Source organism: Caretta caretta, chromosome 3 (assembly GCF_965140235.1).
Source record: "Caretta caretta isolate rCarCar2 chromosome 3, rCarCar1.hap1, whole genome shotgun sequence".
NCBI classification, from domain to species: domain Eukaryota; kingdom Metazoa; phylum Chordata; order Testudines; family Cheloniidae; genus Caretta; species Caretta caretta.
The window spans coordinates 74,406,690-74,432,132 of NC_134208.1; the positions used below are offsets into that span (position 1 = coordinate 74,406,690).

Here is a 25,443-nt window from a genome sequence, read left to right on the forward strand (position 1 = left end):
CAATTTCACCCATCTTAGCAGATTTCTAGAATTTGTATACAAGCATTTATAAAATTTGTCAATATTTAATTGCCTGCCTTCATGTGATGTAACTGAATGGGACTCATTTTTGTTTGACTGTTTCTCTTCAGTTTCTACCTGAACTTTATCAAGTTCTGTTCTCTCGTCTTTGCTGGGATATAGAGTATCCTCTTTAATAAATACTTTCCTAAGGGATGTGTCTGTCTGAACCATGTGCTTCACCACACCTGTAGGCTTTCACCCAGCTCTTAGTTTAAAAACCTCTCTACTCATCAGTCTTGTATATTGCACTGCCTCAGCTTCCCCTTCAACAGACCTTTTTCTGCAAGTGCCCTACACTTTTTTCTTTTCTTTCCAGAACACTGTTCTATTTTCTAATCTATATAGGTGCTTGCGACCCCTATCATTGTAATATCTGATTACTTCCTAAGTATTTAAAAAATTAAATAACAATAGAAATATCTCCCAGCCATCCCAGCCTTTGGAAGAAATAGTCTGATTAGTTTATAGTTCATATTGTTGCTTCTGTGTGTGAGAGATCGCTTTCCCTCAGTAATTTGCTAAGTTGAAGAGATGAGCTTTGTATTTAGACCTGAAGATGGTGAAGTCCATGCTCACTTTTATCTCTTGTGGGAATGCTCTCCATAGTCTAGATCCCGATCCTGTGAGATTTCTGTCTCCTGGACTCACAAGTCTTTGTGTCTCACCCAGCCCAAACTGGTTGACCGTTTTGGCTGCGATTTCCCAACAAAATTCAACAGGATTTGGGTGCTAAATCTCATAGGTTTCTTTGAAAATCTCAGCCTTCATGGTCCCAGTGGAAAATAGCTGAAATAGGAGGCTATCGCTTTGGAGTAGCTAAGGGAAACATCACAGAGGGCTTTGAATATCTGGACACAGATCTTAAGCTGGACTCTGTATTCAATGGGATAGGGTACTGGGTGATGTGCTCACTTTGTTGCTAAACTGATTAAACATTTTGCATCTGTTTAATATCTCATCAGATGTGTGGATTCATTCTTAGGTATAAACTGCAATAATGAAGTCTGGAGGCCACAAATGCTCACTGTGGCTAGGTCTATGTTGAAGAAGATGGGGTTCAGTCTTGTGGCCAGTTGTAGATGGAAGTTGTTGTTTTTTTCTGCCATGACTATTTGGGTCTCTAATAGGAGTGAGGAGACCAAGACAACTTCCAAGCTGCAAACTGTTTGAACAACATGAGGGCATATGTCCTTAATGGTGGGGAACGCTTACTGAGAAGACAACAAGTTCTTCAGCTCTTCTTATCAGCATCAAGCCAGTCTTGCCTCAGTTCAGCTTTAGCCAACTGCTCGTCATCCAGGTGCTGATTTCAACCACGCATTGATAAAGCTGAGAGATGTCACATGGGGGGGTGTAGAGCTAGGTGACCTCTCTGTACTGTGGCACTTCAGCCTGTGTTGTCTCTCCAGCTCTCCCAGTGGCTTCACACAGATGTTGAATAATATGGGGAAGAGGAGAGAGCCTTGTGGAACTCTGCAGATCTGGGCTTTGGAGGTGGAATAATTATTACCCAAAACAACCCTCTAGTTTCAGTCTCCGAGGAAGCACATGATAAAAGTCATTTCGCAGTATTACCATTTGCCTAGGAGGCAGGTCAGGAATATTGGGTAATCACCAGAATCAGCTGCTGCAGAATCGTTCAGCGGGATGAATATGGATATATTTATCTTGACGATGTACTGGGAGAGAAATGCTGTCTCTGTACCAAACGCAAGCAAAAGCCTGACTGATGGGAATCAAACTACTGGCAAATAAAAGGTGGCATTGGAACTCTTTTTGCTAGCTTTTGATTACCGTGGTAGAGAAGGGAAGTTAGACCTTGGACAGTAATTTGGACTCTTGCATGTTTTAGCACATGTGATTCATTCTCCTCATCTGAGGAGGTATTGACCATCCTTATAGGTAGGGATCCCAAGTGTTTTCTGCTCTTTTTATATCCAGGAAGGGCAGAAGTTCTAGTCACAGGCGGTAGCCATGATTGCCATTCATGCTTCCTTGATTGTTGGAATTTTTGATATATTCCCCTCTAAGAAGGTAAAACCTGATGCCAAAATTTACTTTTGGTTTTGACGGCTTGGAATTGTCCAAGAGCATGTCTACACTAACTAGTAGATCAGCACTGCTGCAATTGATGCAGTCTATTTAGTGAGTCTGGTGAAGACCAGCTAAATCAATGGGAGAGCACTCTCCCATCAATTTGTGTACTCCACCTCCCCGAGAAGCTTAAGGGAAGTCAACGGGAGATACTCTCCCATCGACACAGCGCAGTGTAGCCACCACAGTAAGTGGATCTAACTACGTCGACTCCAGTTACGTTATTCATGTAACTGAATTTGCTTAAGTTAGATTGATTTTACCACGGTAGTGTAGACCAGCCCCAGGAAAGAGCATGTAATGTTTATCTCTCTCATTGGTCTCTCTAGTGTTTATACCAAATTTGTTACCATGGAGTATGAGCATCTTACAAGTGACCTGTCCATTTCCTTCTACTGACTCTCAACTATTTACATTTATTTATATATTTTAAAATGATATATTTTCTATTTTTTTTTTCAAATGGAAAGGGCTACAATGAAATCTGCTCGTGTAAAAGAGGGGGTTTTTTTGGTTCATCTTGTTACTCAGGGCCAGAGTCTGATAAGGTATTAAATCTCCCTTATCCCACCCCCTCCATCTGGAGTTGTTCCAATAGAATACTCCCAACCTACACTAAGATACACTCCTAAAAAGAGACATTAATTCTTACACCAGAGATTGAGAGCATCACCTCTCTATTGCTAGCAGCCCAAACTCATTTGGGAATTTAGCTCCTGGGTTTTTCATATAGAGCAAATTAAACTCCTGGAAAAAAATTTGAAGGTCACCAAGCAACCAAGAAGTATTTAGTATGACTGAGTTTTTAAAAAAATACATGTATATTACAAAGTGATGCTGTATAAAAGAGCCATCACCATCAAAGCTAAGCTCACCAGCTTTCTCCAGTGAAGGGAATGGGTGACCCTTTCCAATGTCAAGAATACATCAAATGTATGCAGGAAAAAATAACAACCCAGTTTATAGTTCTCTTGTTCTCCCCATTATGCAACCAGTGGCTGTTGTGCTGAACCAGCAATTCTGGAAAGAGTATCATGTTCTGTCAGTTATTGAGTGGAAGGGCTACCAGCAGGAAACCTCATTCACCAGGGTAGAACAAGCAGCACAAAGACAGCATTAGGAAGTAAGGTCTGCTGTCTCTCTGGCTATGCAGCTAAGTACTTAAACTGGGAGATTAGGGGAAGACTGATGATATTGTGTCCCCCTTCCACTCACCTCACTTCCCCTTCCTTTTTTCAACTGCTAGCAGTGAGAAAAAGGACTATGACATATCCATATGATCAGAGTCCTGTTTTTATTGCAATGTGTTATCGCACTACCAGTTACCCACATGAGGTGCTCATGGTGGTAGACAAACTACGCCAAGAGCATTAACCCCCACCCACCAGGATGTAACTCGGATTCACCTGAGTGGTGCAGGGACATTCAATTTACTCTTCCCTTCACTGTCAGGCCTCCCATGCCGCAAGTGGGAGGGCTGGCAATGTTATTGTCACTGCCTTCCCTCAGAGGTTTCTGTGAGGAAGAGGGAACAATTTTGGTTTGTGCCTATGACTTGATAGGAGGAAATACACTGAATTAATGCTGCCCTGACTACCCTTGCCACATTCTCCTTCTAACCACAGCCACCCCTTCAAAGATTTCTGCCTTTGGGATACTTCATGGGTCTTTATGTGGGTGTAAATCTGGACTGAATTGAGGACCTGAATGTTTAGAGTCATCATGTACAATTCTTTTTTGCTTTTATCACCATCTTACCAACACCAAGGTTTCACAGTACATATTTTTCCCATGTTTTTAGCTGTTACATTCTCCTCACCAAAAGGGGCAATTAAACATACACATGCAAATCATGTTACTTATAATTACATAGTATCCATTTACCAGCCAATCTCACAATGTACATCCAGGTGCATTGATCTGATAGGAAAAATCATTTGGTTGTATGACAAAAAAACAACAACCCCTGAGATGGTAAATGACTGAACTTATTTTAAAATATCCAAGCAGGTGCTGTCAGTACCCACTTCTTGGCAGCAGGTGGCAGTGTGAGTCCATCACTGTTGAGTGGATGAATTAAAGCAAAAATCAGAAAAAATGAAAAGAAAAATTATTTATTTTGTTCCATATTAGTCTTCTGACCTAATCAGTAAAAAAGTCATTATTCACACAATGCTGGGCAATATGCATTGTAATTTTTAACAAATAATAGGAAACTGTTAATGTTTTCATAGGATATACAGTTCTATCTTGTGCAGTAATGGTCATTTATCACTGCACTTTGTGAAATCACTCATTTGTTCTAATTTGAATGTAAATGACTCTAAGGTTTTACAAATAAGGTGACAGACTCACATAAATGTAATTGCAGGGTTCATCTCTCTCTTTTTATATATCACTCATTAAGTTATGAATTAAATACATCATATTAAACCAGGGGCATGTCCAATGATGATATTGTAATGGCAAATTACTCTATGCTATTAGAGGTGTATTTTTTATTCATGGACATTAATTTGTCATTAAGCGGCATTAGTTTAGCACTTTTATGTGGAAGACGTGACCTGAAAGAGGAGACTTAGTGCTGTAATGTGAGAGAACAGGAATACAAGTACTAGATCTATGGAGCTTTTTACCTCCTGTAAAGAAACAGAGGGACATTTTATTTGTTTCTTTTTATAGAAATAATTTGTCCAGTTATTATTGGACATTGTAGCAAAGATATTTCTGAAAAATTAAAGGACTTTGGTTTTACAGTCTTTACTAGTATGGAAAAGCTACCAAAATAGTTACTATAAATCATTTGTAAACCTAGGAACTTGAAGGGAATGTGGGCCTGAAGAAGCTAATGAATGACTTGGAGTCAAATTTCATCTCTGAAGTATCAGATGTTTGTTTATTGTCCCCTGTTTCATTTCTTTACACTAAACTCGTTAAAACAGAAAGATAAATTCTTATTTTTTTTCCGTTATAAAGTAGATGACTAAGCTTTGCATCCTATATTCTTTTGTATTTTTTGAAGTAAAATTATTATTATGCTCAATTAGGAGATTTCAAAGGTGGAGCAGGAACGGAATCTTTGTCAAGAATATTTCCTGAAAAATAAGTGGCAACTGCATCCTTGAAACAGTTGCACAAATGCATGACTATACAGAATGTTTGGCTCAGTATAAGACAGACATTAAAAACAGCCTTTTGCATCTTATGCTGCGTTCACAATCTAGTTAATAGAGAGGATTATTGAATTGCAGAAATGGACCCAAACCACACAACTCGATCAGGATTTAAACACTTTAACGTTTGGGGATATTTGGATTTAGGGATTTTGGTTTGGACCAAAGGGGTCTGGAATCTAAACTTGAACCCCTTGTGTATTTGGTGCCTTTGCATTATATAATGTATTTTCTGATGCTTTAATTGTTGCTGTTTGTTATTTTTTAACTGTGCAATGCCATAAGTGGTTAAAGGAAAGGGGGTGCTTTATAAATAAAAATGACAAAATACTAAGGCCAAAATGTTCAAAAGTAAGTGCAAAAAAAGAGACCCAAAAATAAATGTCCAGTTTTGAAATTTCATTGTAAACATATACTAAACAATGTGTGGTCTACATTAAAACATTTAATTTCATGGGCAAGAAGAAGAGGAAAAACTCTTAACTAGAAAGGCCAGTGCTGACCATTTTCTCTGGCCCTGCATTAGTAACGGTAAATGTCACAGTGTCATATTACAATCCATCATTTGTGGTATGTATAGACATAAACAGTCCCATGTACTGTCCACAATTACATAGCAATAGAATTTGCCTTGGGACACCATTTCTTGCATCAGATCTGTGTTCTAGAATGTAAGCTTCTACTTTAAAAAAAAAAAAAAAAAGTTTCTATCTAGCCTGGTAGTGAAGAAAACTTGAAAACCAGAACAAAATGTAAACCTATGCTGTCTGCTCTTCCTGAGTCTTCAACCAATGTGGAACAATAGCTCTGTGATGTGTAAACTGTCCCCATTCATCTTAATGGGTTTCTAATTCTCAGATTTAAAGATGACAATTTAAATATCAATATTAACTATTTCATTACAGAGTATTTTAGCAGAAACAGCCAGCTAATGTGTTTATCCCACAATCCAAAACTGTCTCCTGTGCCACCCAGATACCGAAAGCCCTGGCTGTCCCCCATTTTCATATCTAATTAATTCAAAACCTTGCTTATTAATTTGAATGAAGTGTAAAGCTGCTGCAGAATTTCCCATCTGCTGCACCAGAGTGTTGCAGAACCTATGGACCTTGTCACAGAATTTAGGTCTAGTTTGCTGTGGAGTACATGTGGCCTTGGATGTGGAAAGATGTGTACCTCTGCTCAGTTTTGTAGAACTAAGTCTGCTCTTAACCTAAGTATTTCTAAATTGGCACATTTTGCATTTGGTTACTGTCATAAATATAGAGGGAAGGGTAAACACCTTTAAAATCCCTCCTGGCCAGAAGAAAAACCCTTTCACCTGTAAAGGGTTAAGAAGCTGGGATAACCTCGCTGGCACCTGACCAAGATGACCAATGAGGAGACAAGATACTTTCAAAAGCTGGGGGGAGGGAGAAACAAAGCCTCTCTCTCTGTCTGTGTGATGCTTTTGCTGGGGACAGACCAGGAATGGAGTCTTAGAACTTAGTAAGTAATCTAGCTAAATATGCGTTAGATTATGATTTCTTTAAATGGCTAAGAAAATAAGCTGTGCTGAATGGAATGGATATTCCTGTTTTTGAGTCTTTGTGTAACTTAAGGTTTTGCCTAGAGGGATTCTCTATGTTTTGAATCTAATTACCCTGTAAGGTATTTACCATCCTGATTTTACAGAGGTGATTCTTTTTACTTTTTCTTCTATTAAAGTTCTTCTTTTAAGAAACTGAATGCTTTTTCATTGTTCTTATGATCCAAGGGTTTGGGTCTGTGGTCACCAATGCAAATTGGTGAGGATTTTTACCAAACCTTCCCCAGGAAAGGGAGTGTAAGATTTGGGAGGATTTTGGGGGGAAGGACGTTTCCAAACGGACTCGTTCCCAGTAACCGGTGTTAGACGTTTGGTGGTGGCAGCGAAAGTCCAAGGGCCAAAGGTAAAATAGTTTGTACCTTGGGGAAGTTTTAACCTAAGCTGGTAAAAGTAAGCTGAGGAGGTTTTCATGCAGGTCACCACATCTGTACCCTAGAGTTCAGAGTGGGGAAGGAACCTTGACAGTTATGACATTCAAACTGTTGATGTCAAAGAACAGGGAGGTAGGTAGGTCTCAAGCAGAAGGGAAAAACATATGGAATTCTCTCCACATATTATGTGTGTGTGTGTAATTTGTATATATTCTTTGGATCAGAGAGACCGTGGTAACAAGCTATTTACTAAATTTCTAAAATATGGGACAAAGTATTTTGAGAGGAGATTTTTGAAGTCACTAAGGGCGGTGAGGGGTCTAACAACTATTCTTTCCTTGAAAATCCCCCCCTTATTTACTTGGAACCCTATCTAATCTATTTATGTATTTATAAGATCCCCGTCATCATAATATTTAAACACTTCTGCCCAGTGTGAGTCAAGTGTTGTAGCTACCCCAAATACATACATATGTAGTCTGTCCTGAAAACACTTTTTTCATGAAACTCCTAGTGGCTTCAAAAGGAGTTCTGTGTATGAAGGGCTAGGAGGCTTGGGCCCACAGTACACACTTCAAAAGCAGTATTAATGTGTTTTTCTGTTCTGGCACTCCAGCCTCCACAATACCTCCACAATTATTTCTGCTGGGAGCAGGAGCAATCTGTTCACAGGGTTGAGTGGAGGTTTAATTACTGGATTGGGGTGTATGTATATAAATATGTGGTGCATGCTCCTCTGAACATTAGATTATCATAATTATTTACCATGTGTACTGTGGCAGTGCACAGCGGCCCCGGAAAGGACCAGGGTTCCACTAGGCAATGTGCTGTACAAACAGATAAGACTATCCAGCCCCGACCAGAATTTACAGACTCAGTAGACGAACAAACAAATGAAGGCTGTAGAAAAGGTATTAAAAATATAAGCAAGTGAACAGAGTAATGACCAGGGTCACGTTGTATTAGTCCCACCCTCTTTAAAAATACATGTAATCTATCCCAGCCTTCCACTGTATCAAGACATTGGTAAGGGTTTTAGAGATGGTTGAAATATTCCAAATTTTGAAATTTCAACAAAATAGTTCATAAATATTGTGACAAAAAGGGACTAATTTTTCACTCAAATTTTTGTGAAAGAAATCCCATTTTCAACCAACTCTAGTCTTTTAAAAAGTATACCTGTTATGCCTAGCCTAATTTCTGTTGTCAGAATAAAATCCATCAATGGCTGTGTGGTGCTCAGATACCACAGTGGTGGGGGCCACATGGGTTCCTAAATAGATATATAGTTACCCAAATGAATTAACAGAGTGCATTTTGTGACTTATTATCCTTGCTTTTTTATTGTTCATTCATTTAGGGCCAGATCCTGATAGGTGCTCAATTTCTTCATAACCCGTGAACTTCAATGAGAGCTGATGGCACTCAGCACCATGTAGCTTCAAGCCCTGACTTGCTATTTTACAATAGGACTCCCACAGTTCAACCTTGTGAGGTGCTGACACGAAGGCCCACCCACCTGCTAAATTTTAAATTCTTCCTTCAAAGTATGGGGGTGGTCGAACTTCTCAAAGAAATGGCTGCTAGAATTTTTTAACATTGGCAAAACAGTGTATTTTTCCCGAGCATCAGTCTCAGTAACACCCAACTGTTTTGGCTGAAATTAAAGAAAATATCAACCTGGGAGACTGGAAAAATTCAGGCTAGGTGGTTAAATTTTGGAAAAAATATAAGCAATTGAAATGCAGTCTTATAATGGGAAGTGTAAGGGGACCTTAATATTAGATTGTGCTATCTGTTGGTAGTAAAGATTCCAAATAGTATTATATAAACACACACAAATTGCTGATGAATCTTTCCTCTTGAGCTGAAACTTTCGGTGCATGATCTCAGTTTAAAGTTAATTTCTTCTCTCAAAAAATTAAGGACATTTTCTTCAGTTATTTTTTATTTCCAAGAAGGGGGGGAAATTTTCAAATAAATAAATAAATCTAACCACATTTTTTAGACACAATTCCTGCAAAAACAACTGACATTTTAAGTTTTGCATGTGTACTAGGGTCTTTGCTGAGCTGTTAACTGAAAAGCTGCAAAAGAGGATATAAGCAACTGAAAAATCATTTCAGAGCACATGGCATATTTTAAAACTGATCCTAGTAAGTACCCATGCCCATTTGTAACATCTCAGATTCATTTTGCCCTGCCTGACAGGCACAGGCTCTCCAACTGTGTCTGACAGAGGAGCAAAATTCCCCAGACATTCTGCACCTCAATTGTTATATTCTACAAAGTGACTGAAAATATGGTTTTATGGCATTCCATATTTATTGACTCTTCAGAGGCTTCTATCAAAATTCTTCATTTTATAGGTGGTAAATGTTTTTTCTAACTGCCAGCCCTGTAAAGTCAGCTTGGGATCTGAAAGTCAAAATTTGTTCTCTCTGGCTTTGACACTAGTAATAAAGATGCTGTAACTGGAAGTCAGCTAACAAGATTGTTGATGCTAAATGAGCCAGAATAGGATTCAGCTCTCTCCCATCACTGTGTTGGCTCTGCCAGACAACAGAAGTAAAAAAACAAACAAAAAAGTATTTAAGGCCCGTAAGGAGTAGGGACCAAATCATCCCACACGATGCATCCACAGAGAGGAGGGAGACTCTTCGAGTGTCGTAAAATCTTTAAGGTCTTTAAATTTCCAGAAACACTGTCTTTGGGTTTGGTGATTTCAAGAGCCTGGGACTGAGTGTGAGAGACGGGGCAGGCAATGGAAGAGGTGGCCTCTGCTGTAGCACTCACTTTGATCCCACAGGATTTTCCTTGTGCAAAGTAATGCTAACCTTGCCTCTATTATGTGAAACCTCCCGACTGAGGAGGTTTTGTGCCAGCCACATGTGGGATTCCCAGGACAGCCCAACTCACTTTGGAGATAAAGTTCAAGAAATGTAAACAGGTATTGAAAACACTGCATAAATATCTTGTGGCTACTTTAACATTGCTGTACAACCTTTGTTTTTCTATTTTGTGATGTACTAAAATGTTGAACTATGCCATCTTAATGTTGCATTTGTATTATTTTTCAGAAATAGATGTATGTAATATACAACAGAAATGAACGGATATCTCTGTAGTCATGATCATTTGAAAGGACAGACACTTTCATCTTGAAAATTTACACACTTATTGTTGACAGATTTCAGAGTGGTAGCCATGTTTAGTCTGTATCAGCAGAAAGAACGAGGAGTACTTGTGGCACCTTAGAGACTAACAAATTTATTTGGGCATAAGCTTTCGTGGGCTAAAACCCACTTCATCAAATGCATGCCGTGGAAAATACAGTAGGAAGATATATATACACACACAGAGAACATGAAAAAATGGGAGTTGCCATACCAACCATAACACCTATTGTTGTTACAAGTGACCATATTATTGTACCTGAGAGAGAAAGAGTTATTCTTTTGTTTTTTTTTCTCCAGTTAGTTGACCTTGTACATTTGGTGGCACTTTGTGTATAGTCAGTTTCACTGTTTTGTTGTTGGTCAGTTGCATTTTCAGTTTTATGGACTAAGATTATAACATCACTTTCATACCCTGTCCTTGCGGAGATCACAGACACTCTTTCCCCCCTGCTCTGCAAGAGAGTGTTTACTAGCAACAGCTGCAACAAAGCTGAAACTGAAAAGGCAGCAGACACAGTGTGAAAGAAAATAGAGAAGGAGGGAAATGAGTGGGCCTGAGCCTGTTTGATGTTGCTGATCTTGGGCCTAACTCAAAACATCCTTTAGAACATCAGCAGTGATTCAGATCAACTTTACACTTTTTTAAAAAATAGGAATTAAAAAAATTAGGATATGCTGTGGAAAGCATGTTCTACCAATAAATTGAATTTTGTAAAATTGTCAATGAAAATAAAATAAAATTGATAGTGTTCCTTAAGTCTACGAGGATATGTGTCTATAGTCAGCCAGTGATCAGTTACCATTCATCTACTTATGAAAAAAAAACCTCTATATCTTTGTCTATGCTATTATATATGGGGGGGGGGGCAAAATATGAACCCTTCCCCCTATCAAATTCTGCCCTTACTATCCCAGTGTGACCGTGATTCTGCAAAAATTACTTCCATGCATGAGTGGGACTACTCAGATACTCAATATGAGCAAGAGTTCCAGATGAGGCCCAAAGCCCCAATCTTGTAAAGATTTTTGCACATGCTTAACTTTAAGTTTGTAAGTACTACTATGGATTTCAAGCTTGAATGATCTCATTAAAGTTAAGCACATGAGTAAGTCTTTGTTGGATCAGAGCTTTAGTTAATAAAATGCAGTGTGTGTGAAATGGCAGAATTTGGCTCCTCTTCTGTAATTATTTAATTTAAAAAAGAGAAACTATCCACTAGATTTTTCACTGTAATATAGTTCCTAATGTATTTTTGCCTTGTTACAGATTTCTCATTAAGTTTTAAATAGCATATTTATGTTATTTCTATTTTGACTTATACCAGAATTACCTTTAACCATTCATCATCATCTCCTTCTTCTTCTTCTTATAATTATTATTTTATTTATTATTATTTATTATTTGTTTTATTTTACTTACCATTTATATTACCATAGTGCCCAGATGCCCCATCAGGATCAAGAGTCCATTGTGCTAGGGGCTGTTCAAAGAATTATGAAGACAGGGCCCCTGTCCCTAACGGCTTTCACTTTTAGAAGACACGTTTTTGCTTTCAGGCATTGATTGTCATCTCTTTTTGCAGAGGAGAAATAATACAAAGCTATCCGTTTCTGTGGTACTAATATGGGTAGTCACATAATACCTTGATTTATAACTGTGTTGTAATCCAAATAGGAAGCAGGTGGAGTCACAACTGGGTATGATGCCTTGGATATTAATGGCTTGGCTCAGCAATGGAATTTCTAAAGCTGCATACACTTTTTCTGTAATTATGCATTCATTAAAAGATTTTATACCCAACAGAATAAAGTAAATATTTTTTGATCTCTGTAGTGTGCTCCCAGACTGTAGATTTGCACAGCAGGGTCTTGATAATCTGAATAAATTGTATTTCCCCAAGGAGTTTATCTTTCAAATAAGGTCATAAAGAAATGCAGTCTCTCCCCTTAGTTCTCCTTGTGATTTTTTTGCTATTTATAAAGCAGAGCACAGGACTAGAAGTATATTGTACTCTAGCGTGCACTTGGCTATGATTAACTCTAATTTATCAATCTGTTACTTATATCCTGTTCTGTGGCTTGCACAATACAATTATTCTTAAAACTATAAATTAAATAAAGATCGATTTGAAATAAATTTAAATAGAATATTTCTAAATGTTCTTTCTCCTGTTTGACTCTCTTCTGTATCCCTCTATTAAAATGCTGTTAGTATCATGTAGTCTACTGTAAACATTTAATATTGTCTTTCTATTAGGACATATTTGTCTGAAAAATTGATTTTCTTGTGTTCCCCCTAAACTTAAGATTTTAAATGTGAGCTCATTATTCAATTGCTTTGGTAGCCAAAAAGTTGATATAAATAACATAGAAGCCCAGTAAGATGCTTAACATGGAATGATGGATTCACTCACTACTAAAAAGAGCAGTTTGGAAAAAAAAACAGTCACCCTCTTCAGTAAAGTACAGTGAGCTGAATGTATAGGACCAGATCCACAAGTTCGTTTTGGAGGTAGACATTGATTAACATTTTGACTAATTTATTTAATGAGGTTCATGTTCACTGTGGAATATACCAACTATTTATACTGTAACTCAGTAATAAGAACTATATACTGTTAGTCTGAATGTGGGTTAGCAAAGTAACATAGATCACATTAGCAAAACATTGGGTCTCTTTCTTTCCCTACCACTCTTCTTTAATTCTTCATGTGCTCTCTTTTAGTTTGTTTTTCAGCTTTCCATAAAAAGACATAACACCTTTATCCTTTGTACAATGTACATTCTTTTTATATAATTTATTTATGCTTGATGCTTTCAATTATGTGTTAAATACTTTTTATTAAAAATGTCATTTTAATCAATAGTACTAAAGGACAGTATTCTGTAATACAAATATATAATATTTATTTTAAGAAATAAGTCTTTTAAACTTATGTTATTGCTATTTCAAAACAGTAACTTGTCATTTAATTGTAAATCAAACAAAACCCATTATAGGCAAATACAGTCAGGACTAGCTTATGCCTAATCCCAACAGAATTGAATGGGTAGCCCATTTCAGAGAATGCACACTTCATTGATTTGTTAATCTGAAGGTTTTCATCTAGTTAAGAATTTAGTTTGGAAATGTATTCAGAGGAAGCAGATGTATTGATTGTGATTCTGTTTCACTATATATATATGTGTGTGTCTGTCTCTGTGTGTGTGTAGACACACACATATATAGATAGATAGATATATTCTGATACCAAAAAAAAATGAAACTTTGGCAAGAGGCTTCTGTACTCTGACATAGTCATATGGTTATTAAAGCCTTATCACGGATTGGGAGATGGATTATCTGATCAGTAATATACATCTCACAATCTCAGCATGACACTTTTGTCCTTAGCAGGATAGCAATATGCAATATCAGTATAATTTTGATTTGAGCAAATGATTGGTATGACAATTGGATGATTTTCTTTTGAGAAAGCTGATAAACCAGCTTCCATGGTTGTGAAGTTCAAAGCTAAAGGCCAAATCTGACCTTCTAGAGTCAAACGTGAGTATTTCTGTTTAGAGGCCCAATCTTTTTAAATATATTGATAGCCTTCTAAACCATCAACCCCCCCGGAAGGTGATTAATTTCAGCTTCTGTGTCAAGCTGACCTATTCTGAGGAAGAGTCAGCATTCTGCTGAACCCTAGCAGTAAAAAAATTTAAAAAATATTCTGATCAGTATCTACAAGTTGTTGAACCCCTCAGTTTATGCTCAGTCTAGGGATGATGACTCTTTGCTATAGCTGGTTCAAAATTTTCCATTGAAACGTTTTCCCCCTTCTCCCAAGGAAAATGCCTTTTGGACAAAATGGAAATTTCACCACAAAAATTCAATTGTATTCCTCCATTCTCAATCCCCCTCCCCCCAAAACAAATTTCCACTGTGCCACCCTCCCCCTCTATTTCAGGGACTCCCTTCAACCCTCCCCCATACCTTGCCAGCAGCTCTATGTGAACCCCTATTGCTCCTGTGCTCCCACCATTCTTATTTCTTTTCTTTCTGTCTGGGAGATAAGTCATACAGGGTGTCATCATTTTAAACTGTATTGGAACTATGGGCTGAGATGGGAGTATTGTTATGCCAGAAGGTGTTAATGTCTGCCATCAAACCGGTTCTTTGATCAGTAGATAGTTACAGAGCTGTTTAAGGTTATGATTCTGCTATCCCAGATACAAGGGACTCCGTGTGTACCCCATTTTCCTTTTCCTATTTTCAGCAAAATCAGTAAGGTTCTGCCTTACTACAACATTCCGACAACATTCCCTGAAATTTTGGAATTGATCGGCATTCAAAAATTATGTTTCAGACAGAGAAATGCCATCAAGTTGCCCTTTTCAGCAAATAAATAATATCCCGACCAGCATTACTCATGATATATAAGGTCCAGAAGGCTGCACCTTCTGCACCTGGGGTCTGTTTCAAAACCCACTGAAATCATTAAGAGACTTTCCATTGACTCTGTTGGGTATTCGATAAGGCTCATCTTTCTTTGGTGGAAAGTTAATCTTCAGGTCACAAGGCCTGGATCTTATTCTCCTTATTGCTGACCTCCAAAAATGAAGAACTCAGTTTATTTAAGTTCATGTCTCTTACATTTCTTTTTGGATGATTGACATTCCATCAGCCAGGGAAAACCCCATTGCAGTGGCTCAGAACATCCCTTTCTGCAGCAAAGTCGACTAAACAAAGTTGGAAGTGCAAAACTCTGCAAAGTTCATTAGACATACGTTGCTTGTTTCCTTGCCTCAATGCATAGGGATGCCAATCTCACAGACGAGGTGGAATGGGGCCTACAGTACTATCTGTGATCTGCGGAGATGCATATCCCAGAGCTGGCACATATAGCAAATGTGTCTCGCATAGAATCCAGGTTCTTAACCTCCATCAGCCTAGACAGCTCCTGTACCAAATTGCCATTGGTTCCCAAGCTGTGGCTTTATAATCTTACTCCTCTCCCTTTTAAATCAACTATTGTGGTAAGAGGTGACCATATAAAAACCTAAAAAGTAGAAACCGCGTTTTCTGTTGGGTAATTCATGTGCTTGAAATTCATCACATATTTAAGTGTTTACAGGATCAGGGCCTAAATCCCAGCCACCTTTGGTTGGCCTGGGCCAATTGACTCAGGGTATGTCAACATTGCAATTAAAAACTGGTGGCTGGCCTGTGCCAGCTGACTCAGACACGGGCTGCAGGGCTTTTTAATTGCAGTGGAGATGTTCAGGCTTGGGTTGGAGCTTGGGATTTAGGATCCTGCAAGGTAAGAGGGTCTCAGAGCTCAGGCTGCAGTCCAGGCCCAGACATCTATACTGCAGTTAAATACCCCCTCAGTCCAAGCTCCATGAGCCGGAGTCACCTGGCACAGGCCAGCCACCGGTATTTAATTGCCTTGTAGACATATCCCTTCCCCCATCAGACTCATGGGTCTTGTGCTGTGGGGCAAAAAACTAGGAGTTTAGACCTTGTGGGTTTCAGAGACTGGGCTCCAGCCCAATCCCAAATGTCTACTCTGCAATTTTGAGCCAGTCTTTTATTGCAGTATAGACATGCCCTTTGTTATGTTGCCAACTCTCTCAATTTTAGCACAACTTTTGTGCTTTTAGCATTTTCTTTAAGCCCCTGCTCCTGAAGTCATCTGATTATTTGAGCATCTCAGATTTCATTTAAAAAGCAAAAATAATTTTTTAACCCTTTATGGTTGCAGGCAAAAGCTTGTAAATGTTAACCCTCCATGTTCAAAACCAGAAAGCAAATAAAAACAACCCCAAATGTTGGGGTTTGTTTTTTTTTAAATCTCATGATTTTGGGGAACTGGCTTATGATTTCTGAACATGTAGAGTTGTCAATACTGTCTTTGGAATGGGTTTCATTCTATTCATCTCTACATTTTAAAGAGAACCAAGAATGACTAAATATTTACAAGATTTTTATATACGTACTGGTCATTTTTAAAAAATAAATGGAAACAGAACTCCTAGTACTCACTGTAGGTCAGCAATTGCCAGCAGTTGGTATCTGAGAAATGACAACCTATAATGCTTAGAATAGGGAATAGCTGCCAGACCTGAGATACCACACTGTGATAACTTGCTAGCAAATATGGATATTTTCAGTGATGACCCACTGTAGTTTCTAAAATGTTTTTGTCAAGTTCTTTATTAATTAGTAATAAAATAACATCCCATAAATCTGTCAAGTGAAATTTATATCAAGATTAAATTTTTCTATGAAATTACATTAAAAATCCAAATATTTAATTGATAATGGAATTTTTTTTTGCTGTAAAATCCAAAGATTTTCTGTAATCCCATTGCCTATTTTTAATGAGTATATGAGTTGATTTGGGGAGCAGGAGTGCAAAAAACTGTCAACCCTTGCCCTGTTTCCCCATGATTGTGAGCAAAATCTTTTCATGTAGGAAACAAGAAATGCCAGGAGTTTCAACGTGCAGAATTCCTGTCCTAGCCTTCAGTAGTGGGAAAGGATTTGTCCTCACCTTACCTGTCTCGTTATGGAGAGGAGGGGGCATCCTTCGATCTACCAGAAAACATGTGACCCTTGAGACTAGATCAAGCCCTGAGTGCTTATTGTGAATATGCATAAACCTCAGCTCCTGATTCTTTAAAAAATAAGGAAGAGATTCTGTATAGAATGTAGCACCTTAAATAGAATTTGCCTTCAATACACAGCCCCAAGCTGGAGGACATGCAGGGGTTCCATATTTCAATGGGAGTCCCACAAGGAATTTGGTCATCCTGGAGTAGCAGTTCTACCATCAATCAATAGAAAACCATTGAATTCACTGACAAAGCAGACCTTATCCCATGGGTAGCACCCAGAACCTTCTGGAGATTCTCTTCTCCCGTTCCCATCTTCCTTCTGCTCCGCTCCATGTGCCAGCAGAGCAGCAAATTGACATTTACAAGATCTCTTGTCAGTTTCATTTGGCTCTGCCAGTCCATCCAGCAGAGCAGCCAAGTGTAATTCAGGTAATTTAGTCTTTTCCTCTTTTCTGCTCTGCTTCCTGTGCTAACTAAGCAGCAAAGTGAAACTGACAAGAGTTCTTGTAATCTTCGCATAAGGAGTGGGACAATGAGGGGGCTGGTAGCTGGGAACAGAGCAGTAAATTGTGGGAGAAGACCAGGGAGTAGGAGAGGGGGAGAAAAAAACAGGAACAAGGAGAAAAAACAGAGAAAAGCAGATGAAAGTATATGAATTTTATTTAGGGTCCTTTGTCACTCTGATGTCTCAAATAATATATATTTGTTCTTGTTGACCCTGCTCTATATTATATAATTTCTGGAGTTTCTGCTATGCTGTCCTTAGGAAGCTGAGGTGTATGGCCACACTGAGAATGCAGGAATCACTGTTTAACCCAAGGAGCTGTGGGCAAATCCCAGGATTCTAGGTCCTCTACCTGGTCTGCATGATCCTTTGTGTTGCTTTCTAGCCTCCTCTTTCCCATGGCACCATAGCTCATTTAGGAGATGTACTATCATTGTCTCTCTTACATGATTAGTCCCCTCTGTGTATGGAATAGAAGCTTCGGGAGGGGAGTTAATGCTACAACAGACAGCATTAACTCCCATGTGGATTTCTGTCTGCATATCCACAGGTTTTAGAGGCAAGTGAGTCTTGTAGAGCAACTGCTCCCTGACTCTGTCGTTCTCCAAAACCCACAAAGAGCCAGCAACACACTGTTTTTGTAGGTGGCCTTTCTCAGAGTTGTGAAGGATTCGGTGAAGTCTCTGCTCACTCTCCCTTGTCCTTAGGTGTTTATTCCAGGAGTTTGTCTTATTCTCCTTCACATCGTGCACTGGGCAGGACCATTTGGACCATTATTATTTAGAGGTACTGTGTATAATTTTGATTCCTGTATTTCTCAGCTGGGTAAGAATAGGATGGGAAGGAAAGTGAGGGAGTGTTATGCTAATTGTGCCTACAAATTTACCCTAATTGAGAGCTTTACTGTCAAAAATGTGTACGTTTTAACATGTCATGATAACCTATAATAACAAATATTGATGGGAATAATGCAAGAAAACCAGACAGAGAAACTGGATTACTCTAAATGCAAAAGTCCATGTTGATATAATCCAAAAACTGTTGAAATTAGTATGATGATGTAGAGCCGGAAGTTAATGAACCAAAATTGGCGTGTTGGATAGTAAGCCTAATTTTTGGACAAAATAATGAGGGGATGGGTTACTTCACCCACCATACTCTTTGTGGCTTTTTAAAGACTGAGATTTTGGGGGTAAAGAAAGAATAGCCGGAGGCTACTGGACCAAGCTTCACTGTCATGGCTGCCACCCCCACTGTCTCCAGGGACCCAGACCTTCTTTGGCTTAATCTTGAGGGGTGTCCTTACCAGCTCAGGCCAGAGAGGGTTGGTGATGTCATCTGGATTGTTCTGTCAGCTCCAGCTGAATTCCAAACTGCATCTTTGATGAAATGGGATTGGACTTTAACAACAGCAACAGCAGCTCCAGCTCATCTCAACTAACTTATTTTCTTTTCCTCAAAAGGTCAGTTTTGGATCTTAAAGACAACAGGAAAAACAACCGCTTTAGCCCATCTCAGCCAGCTTCTTTTCTTTTGCCCAAAAGGACAGTTATTACCATCTTTAATGCTCTCTAAGATACTGTGGAACGAGGGGGTTTTCTTTCTAAAAACTCTACAGCTAAAGGGAACACAAAATGTTAAAATGAAAGACTTGTTTAATATTTTACATTTCAGATGCTTTCTTTAACTGTTTTTCCTTCTTTTCTGTATCGTTAATGAAAGGTTCAAAGGATTTTTAATGGTGCGTTTGCCATGTTCTAAGCAGGCTGAGGTCTCTCTACACCGAATCCCAGGCCCTGTTTAACATTAAATAAAGTTGGATAGTGACTGGGTTCTATTAGACCTTTATAGACTTAGTGACTAGTTACTTTTTTGTTTATTTTCTAGATTTTTTTACTTAGTTAGTGGTAGTGCCCAGTTACTAGGTGCTCTCCTAACATAGATGAAGACATGATCTTGATCTTGAAAAGCATGAGATCTAAAATTATATAAATTGCCCAGATTGTAGTAATTGCAGCGATATGCCAGGCTGAAAATGTGGGCCTTTAAATGTAGGATCTGTTGATATCTGGGTAGAAAGTACTTTTGCTTTGGTTTAGCTCAGCTTTTGTCAGTGTTCATTTTTCTGCTTCTAGATGAAGAAGTGGCAAATCAGGATACTGTTGGTGCAGGAGGTGAAGGCAAATCTGTTTTAATTCACTGATGATATATCTGTAAATTGAAACATAATTTCAGCATAGAAAACAGAAGTCCTTGGTGAAACTAGAAATCCTATTTATGAAAGTGCTTGCAGTTCTCTTTTCAAGGCAGATGAAATAATTAACAATAAATAATGAGCAAACAATTGTTCTGTAACAAAGCTTTTTAATTAATGGAAAGATTTTTTAAAAAAATCTACGTGTTGAATTCTGCCAGCTCTTGTAATACACTATGAAACACTTTGGTTTATTTATTGGTCCACATACAACTTCATGTCTTACAGTTGCTGCAGATGCATGCATAAATCAGGCAGTTTCAACACACATGATTTCTGAATGCCCTCTATCATTCACAATTGCCCGATTTGCACATGCAATTGCAGCATTTGCTCACGCTTTTTTTTCACACGTGTGCCAGACCATGATCCTCAATCTGAAGTCACATTTTCCCCTATTTCTCTTTTGCCTTTTTTTCTGAGACACATTTTTTGTTTTGCTTTGCTCACCCAGGAATTAAATAGCTTTAATTACTTGGACCTGTATAAGCTCGCTGACCTCTTTAACCTCACTTTGCTGGAGAAGGCAGTGGTTGACTTCTTAGTTAAACACCTCTCTGAGCTGTTGAAGAGTCACCCGGAGGAAGTCCTGGCTCTCCCATACTGTCTCCTTCGAGAGGTCCTGAAGAGCGACCGACTCACTTCTCTTAGCGAAGAGCAAATCTGGCAGGTAAGGAAATCGGTTGGTGTAATGTGTGACACTGTATAAAACCAGGGAAAACTTTTGTTCAGGAGCCCTTGAGCACGTGCTGGTGACACTAAAATGATTAAAGGCTCAGGGAAACAAAAGGGGGCAAACTAGATTTTGACGTAATACAGTAATACAGGATCTGCTCTGTTCTAATACAATTAGTTAATCTGGAAGAAGACTTTTTGTTGTTTGACTTGTGTGGCCTAGTATGTTAACAGGAAAAAATTACAACATTGTGGCATAATATGGAATATGATTTAATAGCTTTTAATGCTAAAGAAACACATAGCCACATGCCTTTTAATATGTTTTGCTACAAAAATATATATATAAAATAATCTGGGAAACAATCCTACTGTAAATCTGTGAAAATGGGAGCTTCAGAATATAATGGAAGTAAACATCTGTAATATTAATTACAGGAACACTGCTGTTTGTTTCTTGTTTGCTATCACGCAATATGGGAGAAAGGCAGGGCAAGGTAGGAAAAAATTGTTAAATATATCTGTTTTGGAAAATACTTTTTATCTTATAAAAAGGGAGATACCTTCAGGCTAATGGAAGGGAGAAGCAGTCAGAAGACCTGAGTGTTATTCATGGCTCTCTTAATAAGCTCCTTATCTGCTGGGTGATGTTGTGTAAGTCACTTCATCGCTCTGTGCCTTGGTTTCCCCATCTGTGAAATGAGGGGTATGATTCTTGCCTTACTTTGTAAGGTGTTTTGAGATCTGCAGATGAGCCGTGCTATATAAAAACAAACTTCTTCAAACTACCAAGGCAGAGTGGAGATAAAGTTTAATCCTTCATTCTAGTGGCTACCGCACAGATTTATTTCTCAGATTTTGAGGGTAGAATATGCAGTCTTTTCCAAAGATGCTATTTCCATTAAAATTGAAATATAAACTTGGACTCCCGCCTACTCATCTTTGAGAGATCCCCTGGTGCTGTACTCTTTTATAAAGGAGGAGGGGATACTCTGGAGTGCTAGCCCTCATTCCCTTGCTTGGTAAAGCAGTTTTGATGAGTGAGGTTGTGGGGGTATTGCTGACTGGCCCATTTGCTTTCATTATCACTTCACTGCAAGATGAAAGTGCTTCTCAAAGTGCTTTGAGACATCTTAGAGAGGAGAGATGCTGCAGAAAGCCAAGCTGCATTAAATAGCATGCTGGCACTGGTCAGTGTGGTATGGCAGGCGTTCTCCCCACGTTTGCCATTTCCAGTCTGGTAAGTGGGAGTTCTTAAGTCTCTGGTACTGTGACACTGGCCTTGCCCTATGGGACGAATCTGGGAAAGATTTTCTTAATGGCCTGCATGACAGTAGAGTGGACACTCCATGTAGCAAATATGATAGTGTATGCCAGTGTTGCAGGTCACACTGCAGATACTGCTATGTACAGCAGTGATAATGTGCTTCTTTTTGAGTGACAACAAACTCTACACTGTCCATTTAAGTATTATCATAATTGCCTCTCTAAAGGTTACTAATGCTGTTATGTAGAATGTTTTAAACTAGTTTTCTGCTGCAGGCAAAAAAATATATATTTTATTTCTGGTTCTCCAGAATGAATTAAAAGACACACATAAATATTTACCAATTTAGGCATTCAGCAGGCAATAAGAAACTGTTTTTTGCTTTATCATAGTAAATAAATAATTCCCTCATAGTCAACCCAATAGAGGAAAATCAAATCAGACCAGCTATATTGCCTCAAGTGTAGTTAAGTTCATCATTTTTGCTAAGGTTATAGTGGTAATGCAATATACCATGGAAGAATCTAATATTCAGCCCAGGGTGAAGATTGGGTATGCCAGAGGATTAGTGTCAGGGTGCTTTATAGAAGTGAAACTTGATGGACAGGCTGGAGACAGATCTACAGAATCTCATTAAATTGCTGAATTGTTCATTACTGAGCACTCTCCCTGTAATAAAGTGCTCATTGACTTTGACAAATCCCTATCCCATGTCTTGCAGAAGAACAGCAGAGCAGGAGGTGTTGGGGAAGCAAGAGGAAATTGGCACAAAGTGGGGCAGATAATAGGAAAGCTGATGAGGGATACTACTACTTGATTAATGTGTCCTACCTGTAACTAGTGTGGCATCCCAAGAACACACAGATGCACACACATTATAACAACATTGTTTCAACGTGTCCCCAAGGCAACTTCACCAGTGGTCCTCACATGAAATTCAAACCACAAATTAAAGGTACCCTCCCAGGGGAGGGTCCCTGGAGGGGATCACAGTGTCCACAGGGCACTACTACGTTCACTGGTGCAGCAAGGTTTAAACTCCCAGCATCCACTGGGTCCATCAGGCCCAATGTACATAAAGATTAAGGCAGTTAAAAGAAAAATATAGGAAGTCTGGCTTTGAGATAACACATAGATTTGCTGTAGATGAAAACTAAAATCTACTGTCGCTCACGTGTGCTCCATGCTAGATTTTTGTTAGGTTGTTGATTGTGGATTCCCCAGTTGATTGAATGTTGTGAACTACATCCTTAAGCAAGGCATATTTTGTAAAGTTTAATAGTAATATTAGCTTCTAACCCACATAAAAATATGACTAATGTTCAGTAAGGTTCTACAGTACTATGGTGATGATTCTCCTAGATCGTCTTGGAAAGAAAGTCAAGATTTTATGAAGGATATAGTGGATAAAGTAAGTAGAAGTGCACTTCTTAGTAAAGAGTGCACCGTTATTAACAGAAAAATCTTATGAACCTCATTTTCCCAGCCTAAATGGGGCTTTCCTTTGGAGAGGCAACTACAAGGAATCCAAAAAAATCTATTTTTTACAGTGTGAATAACCCTGAACTTTTCTAACCTGACCTTAACCATGATAAAACAATAACAATGGTGGAGGAGCGGGAAGAAATACAGTTTCTTCTAAACAAATGACTAGAGTCGAGATGGCTACCAGCTCCTGAAAACATAAGCGTAAGAAGGGGACATTGGCGCTAGTGTTTTAGAATCTATATTTTATTGATTTTTTCCCATATAGATTGTTACATTCAACTACTGTGTGGGATATTTAAATACAACTTTTGATAGATCATTACAGGTGTATATGATTCATGGCTTGTGTGCACCATTAAAGTGTGTGTAATAATTCATCCGGGTGGGAAGAGAGAATTAAATAGAGATACAGAAAAGACAAGGAAAAATCCCGAGAAAGTTAAAACAAAAGTGAATAATTCTTTGATCTTGTCCTTCCCTTGTCATATGTTTGACTGAGATGATCAACAGTGATATTTATTCACAAGTTATTGTAAATGCTTTCCAGATGAGGATATAAATGTCTAGATTATCATTAGGTGGAAAGTCAATTTTCTCATAATTGGCTATTTCTAAAAGGGCTCATTGGCTCTACTTTAAGGAAGCAGCTTATTTCTTTCCCTTGGTAATTTAAAAGGTAACCAACCTTATACAGTAATGCATGTTCCCAGAGAAATCTAGTACCAGAGGGCTTCTTGTTGGAAACTTAGAGTGGTAATATGCTAAATTTAAAGGCTATTTAAGCAATAAACTGATGTTACACTTAATATTGCTATACATAAAAATCAGCTATCATCTTAATTCAGAACTTTGATTTTGAAGGGGTTAGAAGTTCACTGTTCATAGGATCATCATAATAGTTAGAGATGGAAATATCTCTTAGGTCACCGAACCCCGCAGTAGTAGTAATAGTAGTCCTCCAATTTATCGAATGATACTACACCGATACTATATTTGATCTTAATCAAAAGGCTAACTCTGAATCGCATTGGACTGAAAATGAGTATTCCAGAGATGAACACAGATTTGTTTTTCCCTCTTTTACTTATACAAAGGGTTGTAAAGAAATCAACATTAGCCATTTTAGATACCTTTTTTTGTGAAGTTAAGGTTAAGAAAAATATACAAGAAGGTCCAGCACCTTCCTATCCATCCATCTATCAGTAGATATAGATATTAGAGCTGGTAATAAAAACACAGTCAAAACAGCATTCTGTTAGAAAATCCTGTCTTGACAAAAATAAAATTTTTTGCAAAACCATTTTGATTTTTTGGTATAAAAAGTGTCAATTTTTCATTTCAAATGACTTTTTATTTCAAATGTACACATATATAAATTAGGGCTGTCAAGGATGTTTAGTCTTCAGAAGAGAAGAATGAGGGGGGATTTGATAGCTGCTTTCAACTACCTGAAAGGGGGTACCAAAGAGGATGGCTCTAGACTACATGTTCTCAGTGGTAGCAGATGACAGAACAAGGAGTAATGGTCTCAAGTTGCAGTGGGGGAGATTTAGGTTGGATATTAGGAAAAACTTTTTCACTATGAGGGTGGTGAAACACTGGAATGCGTTACCTAGGGAGGTGGTGGAATCTCCTTCCCTAGAAGTTTTTAAGGTCAGGCTTGACAAAGCCCTGGCTGGGATGATTTAGTCGGGGATCGGTCCTGCTTTGAGCAGGGGGTTGGACTAGATGACCTCCTGAGGTCCCTTCCAACCCTGATATTCTATGATTCTATGATTAAAAAATTAATTTTTGTATTGCGCTTAAAAATTAATTTTTGTATTGCGTTATTAATTGCGATTAATTACACAATTAATCACGCTGTTAATAAGTTTCAGAGTAACAGCCGTGTTAGTCTGTATTCGCAAAAAGAAAAGGAGTACTTGTAGCACCTTAGAGACTAACCAATTTATTTGAGCATGAGCTTTCGTGAGCTACAGCTCACTTCATCAGATGTATACCGTGGAAACTGCAGCAGACTTTATATACACACAGAGATCATGAAACAATACCTCCTCCCACCCCACTGTCCTGCTGGTAATAGCTTATCTAAAGTGATCATATGGTGGGCCATTTCCAATAAGCTCACCAAAGATTTCACTGTTACGCCAAGCTGGTTGCTACCATATTTGCTATTCTTT

The 25,443-nt window shown here is 38.4% G+C and overlaps 1 protein-coding gene across 11 annotated transcripts in view; it reads left to right on the forward strand.

Moving 5' to 3' along the window:
• Positions 1 to 25,443, forward strand: part of KLHL32 (kelch like family member 32) — a 236,131-nt gene that overhangs the window by 119,800 nt on the left and 90,888 nt on the right. For 10 of the 11 annotated variants that reach the window (XR_012667619.1, XR_012667618.1, XR_012667617.1 and 7 more), the window contains exon 7: positions 20,288 to 20,503. The exons of the other annotated variant lie outside the window; for it this stretch is intronic. Coding sequence is in view for 6 of the 10 variants with exons in the window: in XM_048844962.2 (XP_048700919.1) it covers positions 20,288 to 20,503 (216 nt within the window). In the remaining 4 variants the exon portion in view is untranslated. The remainder of the gene's footprint in view (positions 1 to 20,287; positions 20,504 to 25,443) is intronic. 11 annotated transcript variants of the gene reach the window in all.